We start from the raw sequence: 19,772 nt of genomic DNA, 5'->3' as shown, positions 1-19,772 counted from the left end.
CTTTTGAGCGATAATCGTTGTGTCTAAATGGGCCTTAAGCTCTGAGTGTTTGAAGTTATACGGAGTATAGAATAGCACCCTGAGTTTTTGGTCTTTCCTGGTAGTTGATCTATGTAGGCTTGCTGTTTTCCCCTCTGTCTCCACCAGTGCATAAGCCGATTTAATTATGACCTCAGAGTATCCTTTTTGTCTAAAACTTTTTTTTTATTTATTTATTTATTTATTTTAAACCTCCGACTTACATTTCAAAATTGATCAGAACAGCAATGCTTTCTGAACCGTCCATATGGAACATTTATCCTCCATCTTCTCACATGAAAACTAGAAAAGTCTAGATAACAACTAGTTCGAGGCACATTTTCGTTTGAATCTGCTTATTGGATTTATAGAATTCCAGATCCAGAAATATATTATTATTCGGGTGGAGGAAACCTGAAAATTCCAAACGCCTGAGAGAAGAACAAGGGGGTGTCAGGGGAGAAGAAGATAAGCTGATATATGAATTTACCATTATACAGCATTGAAGACATACTGTAAACGGTCTTCCCACACAGTGCACCACTATTACCTCATAATGACACACATTATAACATGACTACAATTCCACAGACAGAACAGGACTTGCAACATTAGCCAACAATTACAAGAAAACTATAACAAAAACAAAAGAAAATATGTTAAAAAAACGACTTTATTTAAAAATAATTTTCTATATCTGCCATATGTTCTCTTGTAGTGGAGAAAGGCAACACATGAAAATACAGACAGTGTTAAACTGGAGCAATACAAGACATATGATAGGAGGAAGCGACAGCGGGGACTGGAGTACGTCACACGACATATTTACAATATTCTACAGTTCAAGTCTACACATCAGATATGAAATACATTTACTAATACTTGGCTTCACTTATCTTGTACTGACTTGTAATAATAAAATTATTTATACTCCATTAAGAAAGAATTCTAAATCCAAACATCTGCATTCCTGTTCACATAAGAGTGGAGGTTGTTGGGGTTCAGATGTGCGGTAGACAAAAACGCCTCATACACATGGCACAGCAGTGTCCCCGGGGCAGGAGAGGGGCACAGAGTCCCTGCAAAGGGGGTTATTAGAGCCATAAGACGCTTCTGTGCTTGGGGCCTTACAGATAAGGCTAAATCTCATCTGTGTTAGGATTCAGTTTGGACCACTCCTGGATGAATGGATTCATTTCATAATGCACTGAAGCGGGTCTGTTAGTTTCCTGCACATCTTGTATTTTTGCTGGATGAAAAAGTTCTGCATGCATGACTTTTTCAGCCAGCATTTTATGTCGGATCTCTACTGAGGCTCTACATGGAGCCAGCGAAGCAGATGTGAAGAGAGCCTAAGCTGTTAGGTCAGAGAAGCTGCATACAGCAGAGTCCTACAGCAGGAGGTTTACTTACAAAATGGATGTTAGCGGAAGAGAAAACAGACACATCAAAATAGGTACAAGAGAAGTAGAGGAAAGTAGTTACTTGGTGACCTAACCTCTTAGGGAGGTTTCACATCAACACCGGAATCCTCCAGCCGGAGGTTACGTCACAGATATGGCTGTAAATGCCGGAATAATAAGCGCTCCATGCTGCGCTTATATTTGTGTCCAAAAGCCAGGCAGCTGAGTGGAAAGCAGGCAGACCCCATAATAGTCAATGGGGTCCACTTGGCGTTGTTCGGTTCCGCCCAGAGACAGCGGGACAGCGAAATCCATAGCGCTTATACAGACTGTCACTGCAAAGTGTAGATGAGGTGGAGTTCTATCCTTGTGTTGGCAGCACATGAGTCAATCATGGCTCCCTCTGAGCTAAGCTATGGGAAATAAAAAACGTAAGAGCTCTGCTTTCTGGAGGACCTAAACTTTCTGCTGCGTCCTTTTAAGCAACTTTTACTTTTGATTGTTCAAAATAGGGGAAGTGCCAATGCCAAAAGAGATTCACAGTGAGCGTTGTCACATTAAGCAATGAAAACTTGATATTTAGAAAGGGAGCAAAAAATCAAGAAAGATGACGGCTGACGTTCTGAGACGTTAACGGTGACAAAGACTCCTGAAAAGCAATGCATCAGTAGATGAGGGGAACACAGGTGACCAAGTTCATCCACTTTAAACAACGTCTTATAATATTATTGGGCAGTAGCTTCTAGCTGTGAGAGCAGTTCAATAACATACGGCTTTGATGGGCATTACTCCCCACAATTTGGCAGCCTGCTTAGAGGCTAGCATGTCATTTACAAGAGCAATGGTCTGCTAATGGATCAGCCAAGAAACCACATGGAGCTTAAAAAAATGGAAACAGCAAGTATTTAATAAGGCATTTCATTTTAAGGAATTCCCAAGTCTACACTATAAAGTGCCCCAAAAAGTGAAGGTCCCTGCACAGACATTGGTGGCCATGTCTATGATGAGACGACCTCTTTCATGTCCCTTTAATATGGATATATACTATTTCAAAAAGATTTTATACACTTTTTATACAAAAGTTGCAAAGGATATAAAGCACTTATCGAATTGGCTATTTCTCAAAGAAACAATTTTCAAAGAAGGTTTTTTTCTGCTTAAGTAGAAATCACTGAAATTTGGGAAAAATCAAGAAAAGTGAAAGAATAACAATAAAAAACCCAATGTTGCTACACATGAAGCCTTCATGCACCGGTAATTTAAGATAAGGAAAATGTAAACAAATGTACGCAAAATACAAATATTCAGTCTCTATGCGAAAAAAGTATGTAAAATAACCCTATTTGTTGCAGTCTTTAGAGCAACCACAAGATGGCAGTGTCGTGCTCTGAGTGAATACTGCAGAAGCAAGAACAGCGAGCGAGCTGAGAAAGTGAGGAAACCTTTTCTTGCTAAATCATTCTGAGCGCTAGGGGCCGTTACACGGGAATATTATCATTCAGGCAATCGCTGGATTGTGTCAAACTGAACGAATCATTCAGTGTAAATACAGCAAACGAATGAACGACAAATGATAATTTGTTTGCTTGTCATACATCGTTTATGCAGGCAAAAAACCTGACAACAATCGTCCCATGTAAACAGGTAGTCGCTCAGCTATGAGGAACCGCCCGTTTACTCTGAATGGCTCTCCATCGCGTTCCCCCCCTTACTTGAGGAGCGATAATCACTCACTGAATGAAGGATCATCTTCGGGACGACTGTTGGGCGCTTCCACGCTCAACAGTCTTCCGTGTAAAAGAACCTACCGTCACTCTCACATGTGTTCACAAAATGCTGTGGTTTCAGACGGTTGTACCGTGATCTAGTGTGGAGTTTTTTGAACGCATGTTACAGCGTTTTCTAACACACCCCATCATTGTAATGGGCGATAAGGTGCGTTAAAAAGTGCTAAAACAAAGCAGACAGCATATGAAAATTGCAAAGCCCCATTCAAATGGGAGTGTTGTACTGCGGCTTTTGAACGCCGCGCTAATTGCAGTAAAAAGCAGGCTGTGCGAGAGCAGCCTAAGGCCGGGGCTACACAGGGACTTTTTGTAGCTGACTGATTTTAACTATTGAGCTACAGATGCAGTCCAAAGGCACACAATGCGTTGTAATCTTACTGACAGCAGCGGTCACTGACTATAGTTAAGGTCAATCAGTAGCGCTACAGGAAGTGTGTGTGTAGTGATAGATAGATATCTCACACACACATTGGAGTGGTACATTACATCACATTGAAAACTATAGTTCTTACAGGTCATTTCACATTTGCAAACATTTGGATACGTGTAAACTTGCTTCAGTTTTCCATTTTATAAGTAGTCTTAACTATAAATGTCCTTTTGTTCTCTACTGCTCCTATGCCAACCTAAGGCTAATTTCAGACGGGGCGAGAGCGACATCACCCCACGAATGCGAGGCTGTTTTATACCAATACCGCCTTGCACCATTTTGGGGAAGCAGCGATCCTCTGCTGAAGCTTTCAGGATCGTGGAATTTCTTTAATGGGGACCTCGCATGACACTTGCGTGGAGCTAGCATGTGCTGCTGCTGGCCCCAGTGAAAAACAATGGGTGATGCAAGAGCATGCCCAAATATAGGACATGCCGCGAGCTGTGTTCTGCATCGGAAAGCGGAAGAAAAAAAAACAAAAACTCTCATGTGCGTGACCGCATTTAAAAGAATGGGGTTCATATTTGTGTGAGATGTGTGTCACGCATCGCACAAATCTCACACGATTTTCTCAGCTGTGTGAAGCCGGCCTGTGCCTCCTTGGTAACAGACTACAAACGAACCTTCTGTACTCCTTATTGCCATCCGTCTGTACCCTACTTCTTGACAACCTAACAAATGGTAAAAAGGATTAGAAAAACATGGTCAATTCCCTCCAGAAACAGCGGCACAGTTGGCCATGGGTTGTACCCGGTATTGCAGTTGGGCTGCATTCCAGTGAATGAGCTGGAGCTGAAATACCACACACAACCTGTGGAGAAGTGTGGCACTGTTGTCAAAGGAATGCAGCTGTGTTTTTCTAACAACCCTTTTAAGCTACGTTAGGCCTGGCACTATATAGTAAAACTATTACCCTCCTGGAGTGTTAATATTTAGGCTTCAAAGATTTCTGTAAACATCCAGTTAAACCTCAAATCCCAGGCCGATCTTACATGCGTCGTTTTCTCAAAATTTAATGCACTTTTTCTACCCCCCACCCCCCCCCTTCCCAATAACAAGTACTAGAACAGGTTAAGAACATTTAGCTTGCAGGTACGGAATGTGATTGAAATTTACAGACCACATATTAGAATATTTACAAACCAAGGAAAAAGATCTGGAAATGGGATTTTGGTTTCTTTCTGCAAGGTGCAGACCTGTAGAGAGAGCGATGACCAGCGGTGGGGTAAGGGAAATGCAACAAGTTCAAGAAGAAATGTATTCAATATACCATATACACACTGGGGACTGCCCTATGCATGAAGGTTATAGAGGTCACCCAAATAGTCAGTGGTTATGGTCCGACAACAACACATCACAGTCAATGTACAAACGAGAGCTACCCCTATAGTGTGTCCTGCTAAGAAATGGCCTCCCACAAATATTCAGTCACTATGCCCAGATGCCACGGGAGAGAATATGTTGGCCTCATATTTAACGGGAACGTGGGAAAGTTCTAGGAGGTAACTATAAGGCGCTGAACGTTTGGCCAATAGAGAACCAGGACTTTTTACACGCAAAAGGACGTTCATAAAGGGGCCTTCTTGTGTGTCCCAAGCCTTCGTTTCTTAGATGCAGAACAACAAGGGTGTTGGCTCAGAGTCTCCAGTGGATATCATACGGCTACAGGAGTCGGGGTAGTACAGAGGTACTCTCTGAAGGCTTCCAGTCTGTAAGTGGGGCTTTAAAACCGGAATCCGGCCTTTACTGCTTCAATGTCAGACATAAGTGTCCGAGCCAGGTAAATCCCGAAAATCTATTGGGAAAAACAGAGGTTGGTCATGCACCGTCAACACTGGATACCAAATGCTTCACTTTGGAAGTTAATAAATAAAAATATTACCGAATGTATTTATTATTGATCTGCAGCTTATGGTAGCATACCGGCTGAAAACATGGAAATCAATGCCACACAGGTCTTGCAGCATTTTTCTCCAAATTCCCCACTCTATGCAGAGCGGGGCTCCGTATTAAACACTGTCCATTTGCAGGCATTGCGAAGGGACACCATTTCAATATGCAGCCCTTCAATGGCCGCATATGAGATGTGGGGAAATAGAGCCTGCTGCAATGTATTTCTCCTGCGTTTTATACGGATGCCCCCTTGCAGTTCCAACGCAGGTGTGAATGCAAGAATGAAAGTCCATAGGCTTCCATTGCCTTCATTCACCACATGTTACACACTGGAAGTACACATGTGTAATACATGGTGACAATACGCCGTTGTGAATGAGCCCTACCCACGTACAAGCTCTATATTTAGCAGCTTGGTAATCAAGAACGTGGCTGTCTGGTCCCAATGCTGGATCTCCAGTGTAGAAGTTGTCAGTCACGTTCCAGATAAAGGCCAACATAAAGGGTCAATGCTACTTTTATATTTGTTCCCCCACTCCCCCACCACTTAGATATACTAAGGCACATACACACCTGTAAGATGGAAATTATCAGAAAAGCTCCAGCCACAATGTATATATTTCTTGGCAGCCACGCCTCCAGAGCCGATATACATCCCTTTACATACGTTATCGTAGCCCTTTCAGAAGGAGACTGTAACAAAAAACAAGTGACTTATTACATCTACAACACACATCTATCAATATACATACACTGTATATCCCAACATGCAGATTGGTCGTTGCTCATGGCAAAACGCTTTTGTGTAAACACAAGGGCTATACAAGTTGCATGCAAAAAAACATAGTGAGGCCGGCTTCCACAACCGGATTCCTATTGCAGAATCCATGATCAGTGTCTGCGCAGAGGATCCGCAGCAAATCACACGCATTGAAGGCATGTGCTTTCGGTGTTTTGGTCATACTTGCAGATACAAATTGCACATTCCGCATGCGGAGAGGAATTTTTAAAAAATCGCAGCATGCTCTATTTTGCTGCAGACTCCGCGTAGACAGCCTCCTTCAAGGAGTCCGTCGGATCCGCAGCCCATATGCCTCAAACATTGCGTATGGGCCACAGGTACCCGCTTCATTGTCTAGTGACGGGGCGGGAAATACAAAAGATTGAAGAAAAAAAACCTATACTGTACATGACCAACAGCGAGCTGCTGCGGTCATACGCAGTACAGAAATCACAGCTATGTGAGGTCGCCGGTCGGCTTTACAGCCGGAAACCACTGCAGTGTCCCGCATTTGGATACCAACCCGGTCATGTTTAGCCGGCCTAAGTTTAAAACATTGTCATTGGTGGTGGTCTGGACTCCCAAGACCTCCTCGCTGAAGACTACAAGGGAAGGAATCTCTCCTGCAGGTTACACTGCTATGGTTCTCCTAAATAAAGCCAAGAAGTCTAAGGAAGCTTTAAGGGTTTGCTCTTCTGGGCCATTTGGTAAGTAAATAGAAGGTAATACAACCCCTCCACAGCGCTACCTAATGTTAAACCGCTTTCCTAAAAGTCAAATGTCCAACGTTTTACCTGTCTGGGAATATAAGCCCAAACCAGAGTCTTCTGCAGAAGGAGAACATAACCGTGTAGAGCTGGTACAGTACTGGACAACCATTTGGCTGTGTATCGAGGACGGGGACAAAGGTTAGAAGAGGCATTAGGCCAATTGTGACAAGAGCAGAACTTGAAGAAACAAAGGTTTCACTCAGCAGGGCTTCGAAGTGACGGAGGAGATGCAGGAAATGATTCAGAAGATTGTTGTTGTGGTGGCAATGACTCAACAGTAACAGTCTCCGATGAATTCTTCATCAGTCATGTGGAAAATATCTCAAGATTACAGCTGACATCAGATATTATAAATCCATTACAATCTAACATGAGATTCTGGGCAAAAACTGACAAGGTTTCTTAGAACTACACGATGCCGTCACTTCTGTCTAAGGGGGGCTTTAAAAATTTTTTTTCTATTGATGACCAACAATAAATGACCAGTGACAGCAGCCCCAGGGATGAACTCATCAGCAAGTGTCGGGTCCCCAGCGATCATCTGTTGATGCCCTTCAGGTCATCAATAGTAAAAATAAACAAAGCCCAGGAATACACCCCCTTAAGAGTTCCTACATGCTCTGACAGTCCAGTCAGTGCTGACAGTGGCTGCGTAGGGATACGCCCTATTGACAAGGGAAACACTAACACCCAGCTGTCAATTTAATTCAGAAATTTCCAGGAGAAAAAACAAATTTTGAATCTCTTAATTTTATGGAAAATGCATGTATTAAATAAGACAGAACTGGGGGGAGGGGGGGGGGGGGGGCACTTTAAAGAGAAATTGTCAACAAATGTGACCCCCTGTAAGCTGTTCACACACATACACACACAATAGTGCCTTTCAGTGACCACCTCACAGTAATAGTGACTGAATCGGACTGTCCCACCAAATTTGGGGTTGTAAGAACACATAAGTAGTACTGTGTAATATACCAGCAATCAAATGATCCGACTCAGGGCTGAACTGGGATTATAAAGCGGCTCGGGCACACAAGCCCACAATATTGCTCCCCACAATGCAGAATGATAGTGGCGCAAACAGCATACAGCACGAAATATCACAGTCCAGCACAAAACATCATCCCAACAGCGCCAAAGAATTACCATGGTGCAACACAAAATATCACCCCAATAGGTGGCAGCAGCAGCATTTTACCCGCTAATCATCCCACCTGCACAGTAATGTGCGCCATTTAGACTTCTCTCCATGCGTCTTTATCATGCGACTACAAGTTCACCCTCATCACAATATCAGATAATCACCCCATGTAAATATGTGTTGTAGGCTTCCTTCATGATCAGGAGTTGTTAGTTGACCAGTAGAGATGAGCGAGCCTACTCGCCCACGCCCCTTTTTCGCCCGAGCGCCGCGATTTTCGAGTACTTCCGTACTCGGGTGAAAAGATTCGGGGGGCGCCGTGGGTGAGTGGGGGGAGGGGGGGGGGGGAGAGGGAGAGAGAGGGGGCTCCCCCCTGTTCCCCACTGCTACCACCCACTCCGCCACGCCTCCCCCCGAATCTTTTCACCCGAGTACAGAAGTACTCGAAAATCGCGGTGCTCGATCGAGTAATTACTCGAAACGAGTATACTCGCTCATCTCTATTGACCAGTCAAATCGCTAAATTACATGCATTATTTATGTGTGTAAAGTTCCCCTAAGACACAGACATTCGAAGGGGTCTTCATCAAACTCAGTCTTAATGAAAGCTACATACCTTATTACGGACGTCGTAGCCACACTGAGTGTTCACAACAGTTTGCTGTAAAATAAGAGTATACATAATAATTAAATAGGCACATTGGATATTTAAAGTAAACAATTAGTCACTATTTAAAGGGAATCTGTCATCTACTTTTTCCCTATAAACAAAATTTATGGGATGACAGTTTGTGACCCGCTGAGTCCCCCCCTGGTGCCAGCTGCCACTCAGTGCACTGAGCAGAGCCGCTAAGTAGTGTGCCCATTCTAATTTCATAAAGGGCGGACTACTTAGCATCACTTAGCGCTGACACTGGGGGAACGATGGAGGAGATAATATGACATTTACATCCCTGGACTCAGCAGGTCACCTTCTTTCAGCCCAGAAGCTTTATTGGGTAGGTTAGCGCTACAAAGCACTTTTCTGTGAGATATCCCTTGTGTGAGTAGGATGACCAGGAGCTGACAGAAGGTTGCTGAACATGCTTCTGTGTAGTCGTATCTAATTGTGTAAGGCCAAGTCCACACATTCTGCTCCCATAACAGGAGGTAAATATACGTCACAGTAGTGAGGAAAACTACATGGTTTTTAATTTCCTTACACCTCACAGGTACACAAGAGTAAACTTACAGCGGGGTCGGCTATACAGCAGGAGAATGGCACTCCGCACTTCTCTCGGCTGAGGTTTTCTCCGGTGCAGTTAAAATACTCATTCAAATCCCAGTCGTCGGGTCCCAGCGCTCCGCAGCAATGGTTCTGTTATAGAGAAACACATTGTTACAAATTACTGGGAGAGCGGAAGAGCAAGGTGCAGCACGCCCACCGGTTGTCAGTGATCCATACCGCTTTCTGTAGGGAGTCTATGAGATTCTGCAGGTCAATATCGTCTCGGTAAGCTCTTATGTTGTTCTCAAAAAATTCCTTCGCTCGATCTCTCACCCAGTCTTGGAAGAGGAAGGCCAACACGGCAGCAGCCAGCTCCATGAAGAAGATCAGCACGATGGCGCCACAGAACTGCACGAACACATAGAAGAGGCACAGGGTGAGCGAGTTTGTTTGTGTCAATCAGTCTACTCTTGTATTTTCTGCCACATGTTCACCATGTTCAAAAGCAAAACCCTATTTACAAGAAATGTGGACTCGACTTCCATTTGAGTGCAATATAGTACAGAGTGAGGCCGGCTCACATGACCGTATGCGTAAACCGCTGCGGGGGTCCTGCAGCATTTTTGCGGTTGTTGAACCGGAGAAATGATACTGCACATGCCCGCGTACTCGCAGACACGGTCATGGGTATTACACCTGGTTTTTAACTTGGTTTGTTTATAATTCCTGTGATGTTGCATATACTCGCAGCCCATTTGCAATGCAATTGCGTATAGCCGCGTGCCTACTGAGAACAATGGTCTGCATCTCGCGTATATACGCGGCAAAATAAAGCATGCAGCGTTCTTTTTTTGCACTTACATATTACGCAAGTCCGACAGACTAATGTGAGCGGAACTGCGGAAGGCAATGTAATTCTTATAATTATTCTGTTATTCCATATCACAAGGATATACAGAGCCCGCAGAATACACTGTAAACACACTGTCGTGTGAGCCCGGCCCAACACTACAAGATTCAGTGCATTTTTAAAGGAACCTGTTTAACCCCTTAGTGACCGCCGATATGCCTTTTGGCGGCCTACGTATGAAGAGAGATCGTGTGGTGATCTCCCTCCATACATCGCGGCTGCTGGCTGATTCTTACAGCCGACACCCGTCAGCAACAGCACCGATGAGCTGTGCAGTTGATCGGAGCTGTTAACCTTTTAAAGGCCACTGTCAATTATTACAGCGCCATTTAAATCCCCCAAACAATGTTAGGGGGTCCCGTACAGCCCCAAGTGAGAAGACAGCATGGAGCTGTGCGAGTGTCATGGCAGCTAGGGGCCTTCTGAAAGGCCATGCTCATGGGGTGGCTTGATAGACTGGCTTCCTAATAGCAGTATGATGTAATGCTACAGCATTACATCATACTGCAGGAGGGATCAAAGCATCGCATGTTGTTGTCCCCTCTGAGAACTCAAACAAAAAAAAAAACAAAAAAAACCCCCAAACCTTTTGCCATATTTGCAATATGAGAATCTAAATAATAAAAGAGAATAAAAATTGGTATTGCTGCGTCTGTAAAAGTCTGAGCTATCAAAGTAACACACTATTTACCACGCATGATGAACGTTGTCAGAAAAAAAAATAAAGAACGCCAGAAATGCGCTTTTTTGGTCACCCTGTCTTCAAGGGCAATAAAAAGTGACCAAAAAGTCGTATGTATTCCAAAATGGTACCAACACAAACTACATGACATCCCGCACAAAATGAGCCCCCGCACAACTATGTTGATGAAAAAAAAAGGCATTGCGCTTAGAAGATGGTGGCAGAAAATAATTTTAAAAAAATTAAATATTTTCGATTAAAAAATACAGGTAGAACAACAACAAAAAAAACAATACACAAGTGTGGTATCGTAGCAATCGTACTGACTCATAGATTAAAGTTATCATGTCATTTTTGTAGCAGTTTTTGCGCCATAGAAACAGGGCGCACCGAAAGATGTTGGAATGTCGTTTTTTTTCCATTTCGCTCCATTTACAATTTTTTAAAAGTTTTTCAGTATTTTATGGTACATTAAATAGTACCACTGAAAACAATATAACTAATCCTGCAAAAACAACCCCCCATTACAGCTACGCCGATGGATAAATAAAGGAGTTACAATTTTTTTAAAAGGTGGAAGAAAAAACGAAAATAGCAAAAGGGAAAAAAAGATTGGTCATAAGGGGTAAAAGCAACTTTGAGTCAACACGCTGCCAGCCGTCTCTGACTTCAGAGCGCCGTTCTCAAGTCAAGCAGGTGAACAGCGCAGTATTTCAGACTGCCATCTATATGGTGAAGGCTGCGCCTAGGAGTCCCTGGTTCATGCTTCCTACGGTCCAGGGAACATGACCCCAGTGACAGGTACCTTAAGTATTTAGGAGTACATTGCTAGAACTCAGCACAGACGGCAGTATATAGTTCAGCATTTGTAAGCCAAGATCAGGAAGGTCTCCAAAACACAGAAGGGCTACAAGGTTGTCCTTTGGAGTTTTTCTCTCTGTAGGTTCCACTCCTGGTTTTGGCTTACATAAATACTCAGCAAAATCCGACTTCTTGAATGAAGAAACGAAGGATAAATGGATGTAACTATTGTACAGAGAATTACATTCCCAGCAGTTCTGTGTAAATAGTGATTAAATACCTAAACTGATGGTTGTATAAACAGGACTGCTCCTGCGGATTCACTTACAAATTTCAAAAGGCAAATGTTCTCTCTCAGAGCACCAACACATCCAGCAAAGCCAAGTGTGAACATAATGACCCCCACTACCAGGACCAGCCACACCGGGTCAAATCCATGGAGACGAGTCACTTTTGTAATATCGGACAGAATTCCCTGGAAAAAAGAGAGAGGGAGAGAGAGAATAGCATGTTATAACAACCAGTAGCACATATGTATAAATACATTAGGGGACAATACAAGGATCTCTCCCAGGATCTGTTTATACCCAGGACTACGACGGTAACAGGAGGGCATCCGCTACGTTTAGAGGAAAGCAGGTTTCATCACCAACATAGAAAAGGGTTCTTTACTGTAAGAGCAGTTAGACTGTGGAACTCTCTGCCTGAGGAAGTAGTGATGGCAAAATCCATAGAGGAGTTTAAAAGAGGACTTGATGTCTTTCTGGAGAGGAAGGATATAATAGGTTATAAATCTTAGGTTAATTGTTAATCTGGGTATACAGGCAGGGAGAAACTATAAGGGGTTGATCCAGTCTGATTGAAATTAGGGAGTCGGGAAGGATTTTTTTCCCCAAAAAGGGCTAATTGGCTTCTGCTATTGGGGTTTTTTGCCTTCCTCTGGATCAACAACACAGGAGGAGAAACAGGCTGGACTAGATGGACATTTTCTTCATTCGGCCTTACGAACTATGTTACTATGTATCCGGCCCCGGGAAAGGCGACACATTGCAACTGTCTCCTACATATACTGTTACAATCAGTGTTTTGTAGAGCTAGCAAGCTCACACTCACTCTGCCTCCAGCAGTCTCATAGGCTGCTGCCATAGACATAGGTAATGCAGTGTACTTTCCTAACAATCGAGATCACATCTTCAAGTCCCCTTGAGGGACTAAAAAAAAAAAAAAAACAAAGTCAAAGTCCAATAACATTTAATTTAAAGAAAAGAAATCCAGTTTAAAAAAAAAAAAAAAAAAAAAAAAGCAAAAACACATTTTCCTCATAAAAACACTTAACATTTTTTTTAAGTAAAAATACCAGCAAAAATTTTTTTAAAAGTAGCACATAATAGCCATATTACCACATTCCTAATGACCCAGACCGTGAAAATAGTAGGTCAGACGAGCAATTTTTTAGCGCATGAATAGCACACAAAAAAAAAACAAAAAACAATTGCTCGTCTGACCGAACCTTTATTCATCGCACGGTGTGAAGGTCATATGAATAATTTTAAAAACTAATGCCAGAATTGCCGTTTTTCTTTGTTCCACCTCCCAAAAATGTAATCAAAAAGATGTCACATGTACCTCAAAATGATACCCGTAAAAGGTTACAGCTCCTCCCACAAAACAAAAGACCTCAAACGGGGGTCATTGCTGGAAAAAAAATGCTACAGGTCTTCTAATGCGACAATCCAGATTTAAATGGTGTTCCTTTAAAAATATGTATTTATTGTGCAACAGTTGTAAAAAAAACAAAAAACAAACAAAACTCTGTAGACTTGGTATCGCCGCAACCGCGCTGATCCAGATAAAGTTATCATGGGAATTTTACTGAATGGTGAACACTGTAAAGACAAAATCCAAAAACAATTTCTGGGGGTGGGAAGGGAAGGGGGGTTGGGGTAATCCATTTCCCCCTACTCCACCCCAAAAAATTAATAAAAAGTTCTACAACACATTATATGTTCCCAAGAGTGGTGCCATTAAAAATACAACTTGTCCCAAAAAGCCCACATACAACTATGTCAACAAGTTATGGCTCTTGCAATGTGACGAAAACGTCCTTAAAGCAAAAAAAAAAAAAAAATAGACTCGTCAATAAAGGGTTAAAAACTAAGCATCTATAAAAAGCAGTTCTGTGAGAGAAGCCAAAGAGAAACCAGCAATCATGAAGGAGCTGCAGAGTTTATATACTCATCACTCCGGTCTCAGACACTAATCAGCTGTGTAGCCGGCCGGTTGGCTGGAAACAAGCCATTACTAGAGAAGCCACATCCTATTATTGTCTGTAGTGTCAGACGGCACATGCCAGCCTCCTATCATCGTCATACCCTGCGCTCTGATCTAGGATCTAGAACACCTTCCTCATTTCACACCAATGCCGACACTCATTTTATTTTTCATTCCAGAAAACCCGTTTAACACAAGATAGAATTATGGCATAAATGTCCGGCGGCTTATAGCTACATACACTATACAAGCCTCATACTATCGAGTTCCTGCACTTTCACTTCGGGGCTCCGTCGGCTCTTCTCGGCAGCTGAAGACGGACCCATATAGAGTTCTATGGAGACATCTAAAAGGAGCCGGCCAAAGGAGCTCTGAAGGGAAAGCGCAGGAATGCTGTAACATAAGGCATGCACATTGGAATAAACTAGGCACAATTCTTGCTAATCTCACTGGTGCCAAATAGTCTAGAATTAATAATTGTGTGCCACCACATCTAATGTCTGGAGCCCAGTTCACAACCTATTAAAAGATTTAAGACTTTTCTCATGTTTGGATCGGTTCCTGGTTCAGACTATAAAGCACTGGGGGCGGATTTAGTACTCAAAAATATGGCAGTTTTCTGGCGCATTTAGTGCAGTCGTACATGGTTTACCACCCCTGCTCCATGTCCATATTAACTTGCCTACTCTGTAGTCTCCAGGAAAAGGGACCATGCCATCCATTTTCCCAGCAAGATCCCACGCTCTAGATGATCTTTCGCCATCAGTTCCTCCAGGTGTCTCAGGTGGCCTAATCCTTCGCTGCTGTAAGCAAGTGACGCAAGACGCCTTTTTTATGGTCGACAAGCTCACAGGGATGATGGAGAGCAGCGCCAGCTGTGGTGTTTGAACGATCACCCCATGCGTCACCTTTTCTTTCATGGAAAATACATCTCTCCAGAAAGTTCCGGGCACTCCCACCAAATGTGGAGCATTATACCCACCGCTGAGTTACATCGCCAGCACTGGTCCGAAACTGTTGGGTATATGTGATGGATTAAAGCTGGACACCTAAATCCATATTCCTGGGCAGCGTAGGCCACCAGTAGCTTGTGTGAGAGCACGTATTCCCTGTCCCAATCAGAACCTGGTATTGGTATGGCCAATTCACTCTTCCAAGCAAGGGGAAAATGTGGGTTGTCTGAGGTGGTGTAACCCAGCAGTATCTATATATACATAAAGACGAAAGCCCTCACTGACTCACTCACTCACTGACTGACTGACTCGCCAAAAGTTCTCCAACTTCCCGATGTCGTAGAAACATGAAATTTGGCACACGCGTAGATTATCTCCAAAATAGGAAAAGTAATTGGGTCCCAACTCGATTATTCAATTCTAGCGCAAAAGAATTGGCATCGAAGTTTTACGTACGTAATCTAAATCTGTCACTTTCCAATGTCATAGAAACTTAAAATTTGGCACGAGCATTGATTATGTCATAAATGGGAAAAGTTAATGGGTCCCAACACGATTATTCAATTCTATGCGCAAAAGAATTAGCGTCCAAATTTTACGTACGGAATCTAATTCTCTCACTTCCCGGTGTTATAGAAACTCGAAATTTGGCAGGAACATTGATTATGTCATAAATAGGAAAAGCTAATGGGTCCCAACTCGATTATTCAATTCTATGCGCAAAAGAATTAGCGTCGAAATTTTACGTGTGGAATGTAATTTTCTCACTTTCCGGTGTCATAGAAACGTGAAATTTGGCACGAGCATTGATTATGTCATAAATAGGAAAAGCTAATGGGTCCCAACTCCATTATTCAATTCCATGCGCAAAAGAATTGGCGTCCAAATTTTACGTGCGGAATGTAATTTTCTCACTTTCCGGTGTCATAGAAACAGGAAATTTGCCCCGAGCATTGATTATGTCATAAATAGGAAAAGCTAATGGGTTCCAACTCCATTATTCAATTCTATGTGCAAAAGAATTAGCGTCCAAATTTTACGTACATAATCTAAATCTCTCACTTCCCAATGTGATAGAAACATGAAATTTGGCACGGGCATTGATTATGTCATAAATAGGAAAAGTTAATGGGTCCCAACTCGATTATTGAATTCTATGTGCAAAAGAATTAGCGTCCAAATTCTACGTGCGGAATGTAATTTTTTCACTTTCCGGTGTCATAGAAACGGGAAATTTGGCAGGAGCATTGATTATGTCATAAGTAGGAAAAGCTAATGGGTCCCAACTCGATTATTCAATTCTATGCACAAAAGAATTAGCGTCCAAATTTTACGTGCGGAATGTAATTTTTTCACTTTCAGGTGTCATAGAAACGGGAAATTTGGCAGGAGCATTGATTATGTCATAAATAGGAAAAGCTAATGGGTCCCAACTCCATTATTCAATTCTAAGCGTAAAAGAATTAGTGTCCAAATTTTATGTACGTAATCAAATTCTCTCACTTCCTGATGTCATTTTATATAAAAGGAAACATCGCATGGTTACCTCCCCGTGGTGTTTCCTGGGTAACGCAGAGAACTATGCAAAATGGTGAACATATGTTTTTCCTCGGTATCTCTAAAGTAACCACGACTTCATAAGATTTTCCGTGTGAACACCAGATAAACACCAGTACCAAATTAACTCGGGCGAAGCCGGGTATATCAGCTAGTACTGTATATACGTGAAAGGCCATGATGAGGAAGGGATCCCTGTAGAAATTGGTTTTCAATTGTTGTGGGGGCTTCCCCCAGCCGAAAGGATTCCCTTTGGGCGTTTAGAAAAGCCGATAGCTGCCTGTATTCGAACCATGCAGTGGGTGTCATGTCTGGGTGCCTGGCCTGAAATGTGGGCAACTATGGAAGTACCCCGCCAGGAGCCACCTCTATGATCCGTACATTATCTGCTTCACGTTTCTTATTTTAGAGAAACATTTCTCAAAAGTCCTTGTATGAGCATTTTAAAATCATGAATATCTTAAAGGGACGGCGCAGCTGAGGTTAATTAACAATATTAGGGATGGTTCACACTTGCTTTCATCAAAATTTCAGCTTTCTGTTCTGTTTTTCAAGCAGTGAAGTGAAACGGATGTAAAGGCTCATGTCCACGGACGGGTTTGAATTTTGGGATCCGTGTAGGGTACTCACGCGGATGATCCAGAGTTCAAGCCGCCCATAGACAATCATGGGCGCCTGCAGCATGCTCCGTTTTGCCACAGATCCAGGGCAGGGACAGCTGCCATTAAAGTTAACGGAAGCAGTCTGATCTACAGCACACCAGGAACTGTCACTCCGGGTGTGCTGCGGTTCCCGCAGGAAAGCAGAAGAAAAGAAAATCTCCACTGCGCATGCTCGCCCACATTCACGGAGGAAAAAAACAGATGACCCGCACACATGAGGCCTGAAACTGACATAAAATTGATCATTTTTTTCCTCATTGATTTAAAATAAATAAATGCTTTCCATTTGATTCAGTTTTTTAACTATTCACATTTGTGTAGGAGGCTCCATTCAGATTCAGCATGACATGCCAGACAAAAAAGGGAAAAAAAGTTGTGCATGCAGGACTTTTTCATCCAGCAAAAATGTTGGACAAGTGCAGGAACTGAACGGACCCCCTTATAGTCAATGGGGTGGGTTTGGCACAGTTTGGTTCCATTCATCCAGAGGATTCAGTTTGCCCGCACCCATAAGGGAGCTGAAAACCGGCTATTTGTCCCAGTAAAAAAACTGAAGCAAACAGAGAACATTCCGTTGTTTTGAAAGCCCACGGATAACCCAACAGATCAGTTTATCTCAGTTTTACTGCCATTTCTCTGACAGCATAAACAATGAAAGAGAGGAAAAAAAGGGTGTGTAGTGAAACTATATACCGATGTTTTGGTTTGAAAATTTTGTTTTTCTCCTCCCTTATTCTATATATAAGATTGACCGATTCTCGACGAGCTCGAGAGGGTGCAGCCAGTCCACGAAGCATCACACCTTCCGAGGGGGACGTGCAAATACATAAGATAAATGTAGGAAAAAATGTGGTTGTAGGTGCAATCCCTTTCGACTCAAAGAGGCACGATATTTGTTTTTAAGCTCGACCCCTCTGTTTTTATTAAACGCTAATCCAGCATATAATAATAGACGCGTTTCGGGGCCGTTGTGCCCCTTTCCCCTGTATTTTAGCTGGGGATACACAGCCAACATTGGCGTGTCTCTTTGCAGAGGAGTGGAGCACTGTGGACCACACCAATGCTAAAATACCGAGGAAGGGGCACAACAGCCCTGAAACACATCTGTCAGCGTAAAGGCATGTCGCTGCTAAGGGCTCGGTCAGTCAGCATTTTGAAATTCTGCTTCCCGAATGGAGCGGGAAAACGGAATCTGCTGGCCGAACAGTTCAGTCTTGCGACAGAACAAAATGGCGCCGAACAGCCTTCCACCCTTGATTATAATGGGGGTCCATTTGATTTCCAGTCAGCAGTTTAGCATTTTTGTCATAGTTATCAGGGAGAAATAGCGCAGTTTGCTGCACTATTTTATCCTGTTTCCAAACGGAATCTCCGAAGCGGATATGAATGAACCCTTAGGCCAGTCATGTGTATAGATGGCGCTTGTCACAGCTGCAGAAAACGTGACCAAAAGGCTGATGGAATATCAGCGCTGGGGCGGCATGGAATGTGATGAAAGTTTGGTTTGTTATTTTGTAGTATAATTTTATATGCCCTGCAGCTACTTTCATTACTTACACTCTACAGCCGGGTGTCAAACCTATTTTGTCTGAGGACCACATCAGCCTTTTGGGTGCATTCAAAAGGGCCATTTATAAGGGCTCAATCACATAGGCGTAATTGTGCTCCATGTGTATTTTTTGTGTGTATAATATGTACAGCTTAACTGTCATGCATTGAGGTATTCAGACATGCAATTAAAAAAAAAAAACGCAGCATGCCTTATTTTGGTCAATATTACAAATGGAAATTGCCCTTTAAAGTCAATGGGATTACAGAAATACGCAGTGAATGTGCATAATACATGTGCATTAATTGCATATTTATACATGAAGACAGAAGAAATCTATGGGACCTTTTTGCGTTCATTTTTTTTTTTTTTTGCACACATAAACTGTGAATAACTGTGCAAAAAACTAAAAATAGAGAAAGTCCAACTACACTGTGAATACGCAGTTTCGGTCTGTGAGAACGCTGCCTGTTTCATGGACTGAAACTGCATCTGCCTATGTGAATGAGCTCTAAAAGGAACTAATCCTCATCGTGGTTACAGAGCTCTGGGCACTATGATGGGGTTTCTCCCGTTCCACCTTTTTAGCTCTGAGCTTCCTATCTTGGAGCGTGGCTAGGGTGCCCGGGTAGGGGGTCAGTGCTGCGCCACCACTTGTGAGCTGCTAAACAGAGCGGTGTGGAGGGACACTGGAGCCCAGAAACCAAGATGGCAACTGCACCCTATACTGGAACCATTTTCCCTCTGCCAAGCGCTAGCTTCGTCCTCTGGGGAAAGTGGAGATCCAGTTCTTCTACATTCATGTCCTTCTACATCCTCACCTTGTTGAGGACCACATAAAATTACATGGCGGGGCGCATTCTGCCTGCGGGTCTTAAGTTTGACACATTTGCTCTGGGACAACCCCTTTAACCTCTGTTGCTAACAGGGAGGTGTATAACTGGTAAAGCAAATACC

General features: G+C 42.9%; 1 protein-coding gene across 1 annotated transcript in view; it reads right to left on the bottom strand.

Annotated features, from left to right (window-relative positions):
* Positions 1-673: 673 nt before the first annotated feature.
* TSPAN14 (tetraspanin 14) overlaps positions 674-19,772 on the bottom strand; it is a 38,519-nt gene continuing 19,420 nt past the window's right edge. Inside the window, exons 4-9 of the mRNA XM_066600411.1 lie at positions 12,152-12,298; positions 9,668-9,838; positions 9,455-9,580; positions 8,840-8,884; positions 6,105-6,224; positions 674-5,433 (exon numbers count right to left, since the gene is read on the bottom strand). Coding sequence (XP_066456508.1) covers positions 5,362-5,433; positions 6,105-6,224; positions 8,840-8,884; positions 9,455-9,580; positions 9,668-9,838; positions 12,152-12,298 — 681 coding nt within the window. The 3' untranslated portion in view covers positions 674-5,361. The remainder of the gene's footprint in view (positions 5,434-6,104; positions 6,225-8,839; positions 8,885-9,454; positions 9,581-9,667; positions 9,839-12,151; positions 12,299-19,772) is intronic.

Source organism: Eleutherodactylus coqui, chromosome 4 (genome assembly GCF_035609145.1).
Source record: "Eleutherodactylus coqui strain aEleCoq1 chromosome 4, aEleCoq1.hap1, whole genome shotgun sequence".
NCBI lineage: Eukaryota > Metazoa > Chordata > Amphibia > Anura > Eleutherodactylidae > Eleutherodactylus > Eleutherodactylus coqui.
Note: the sequence above shows the minus strand (reverse complement) of the source record. Positions and strands in the feature narration are given on the sequence as shown.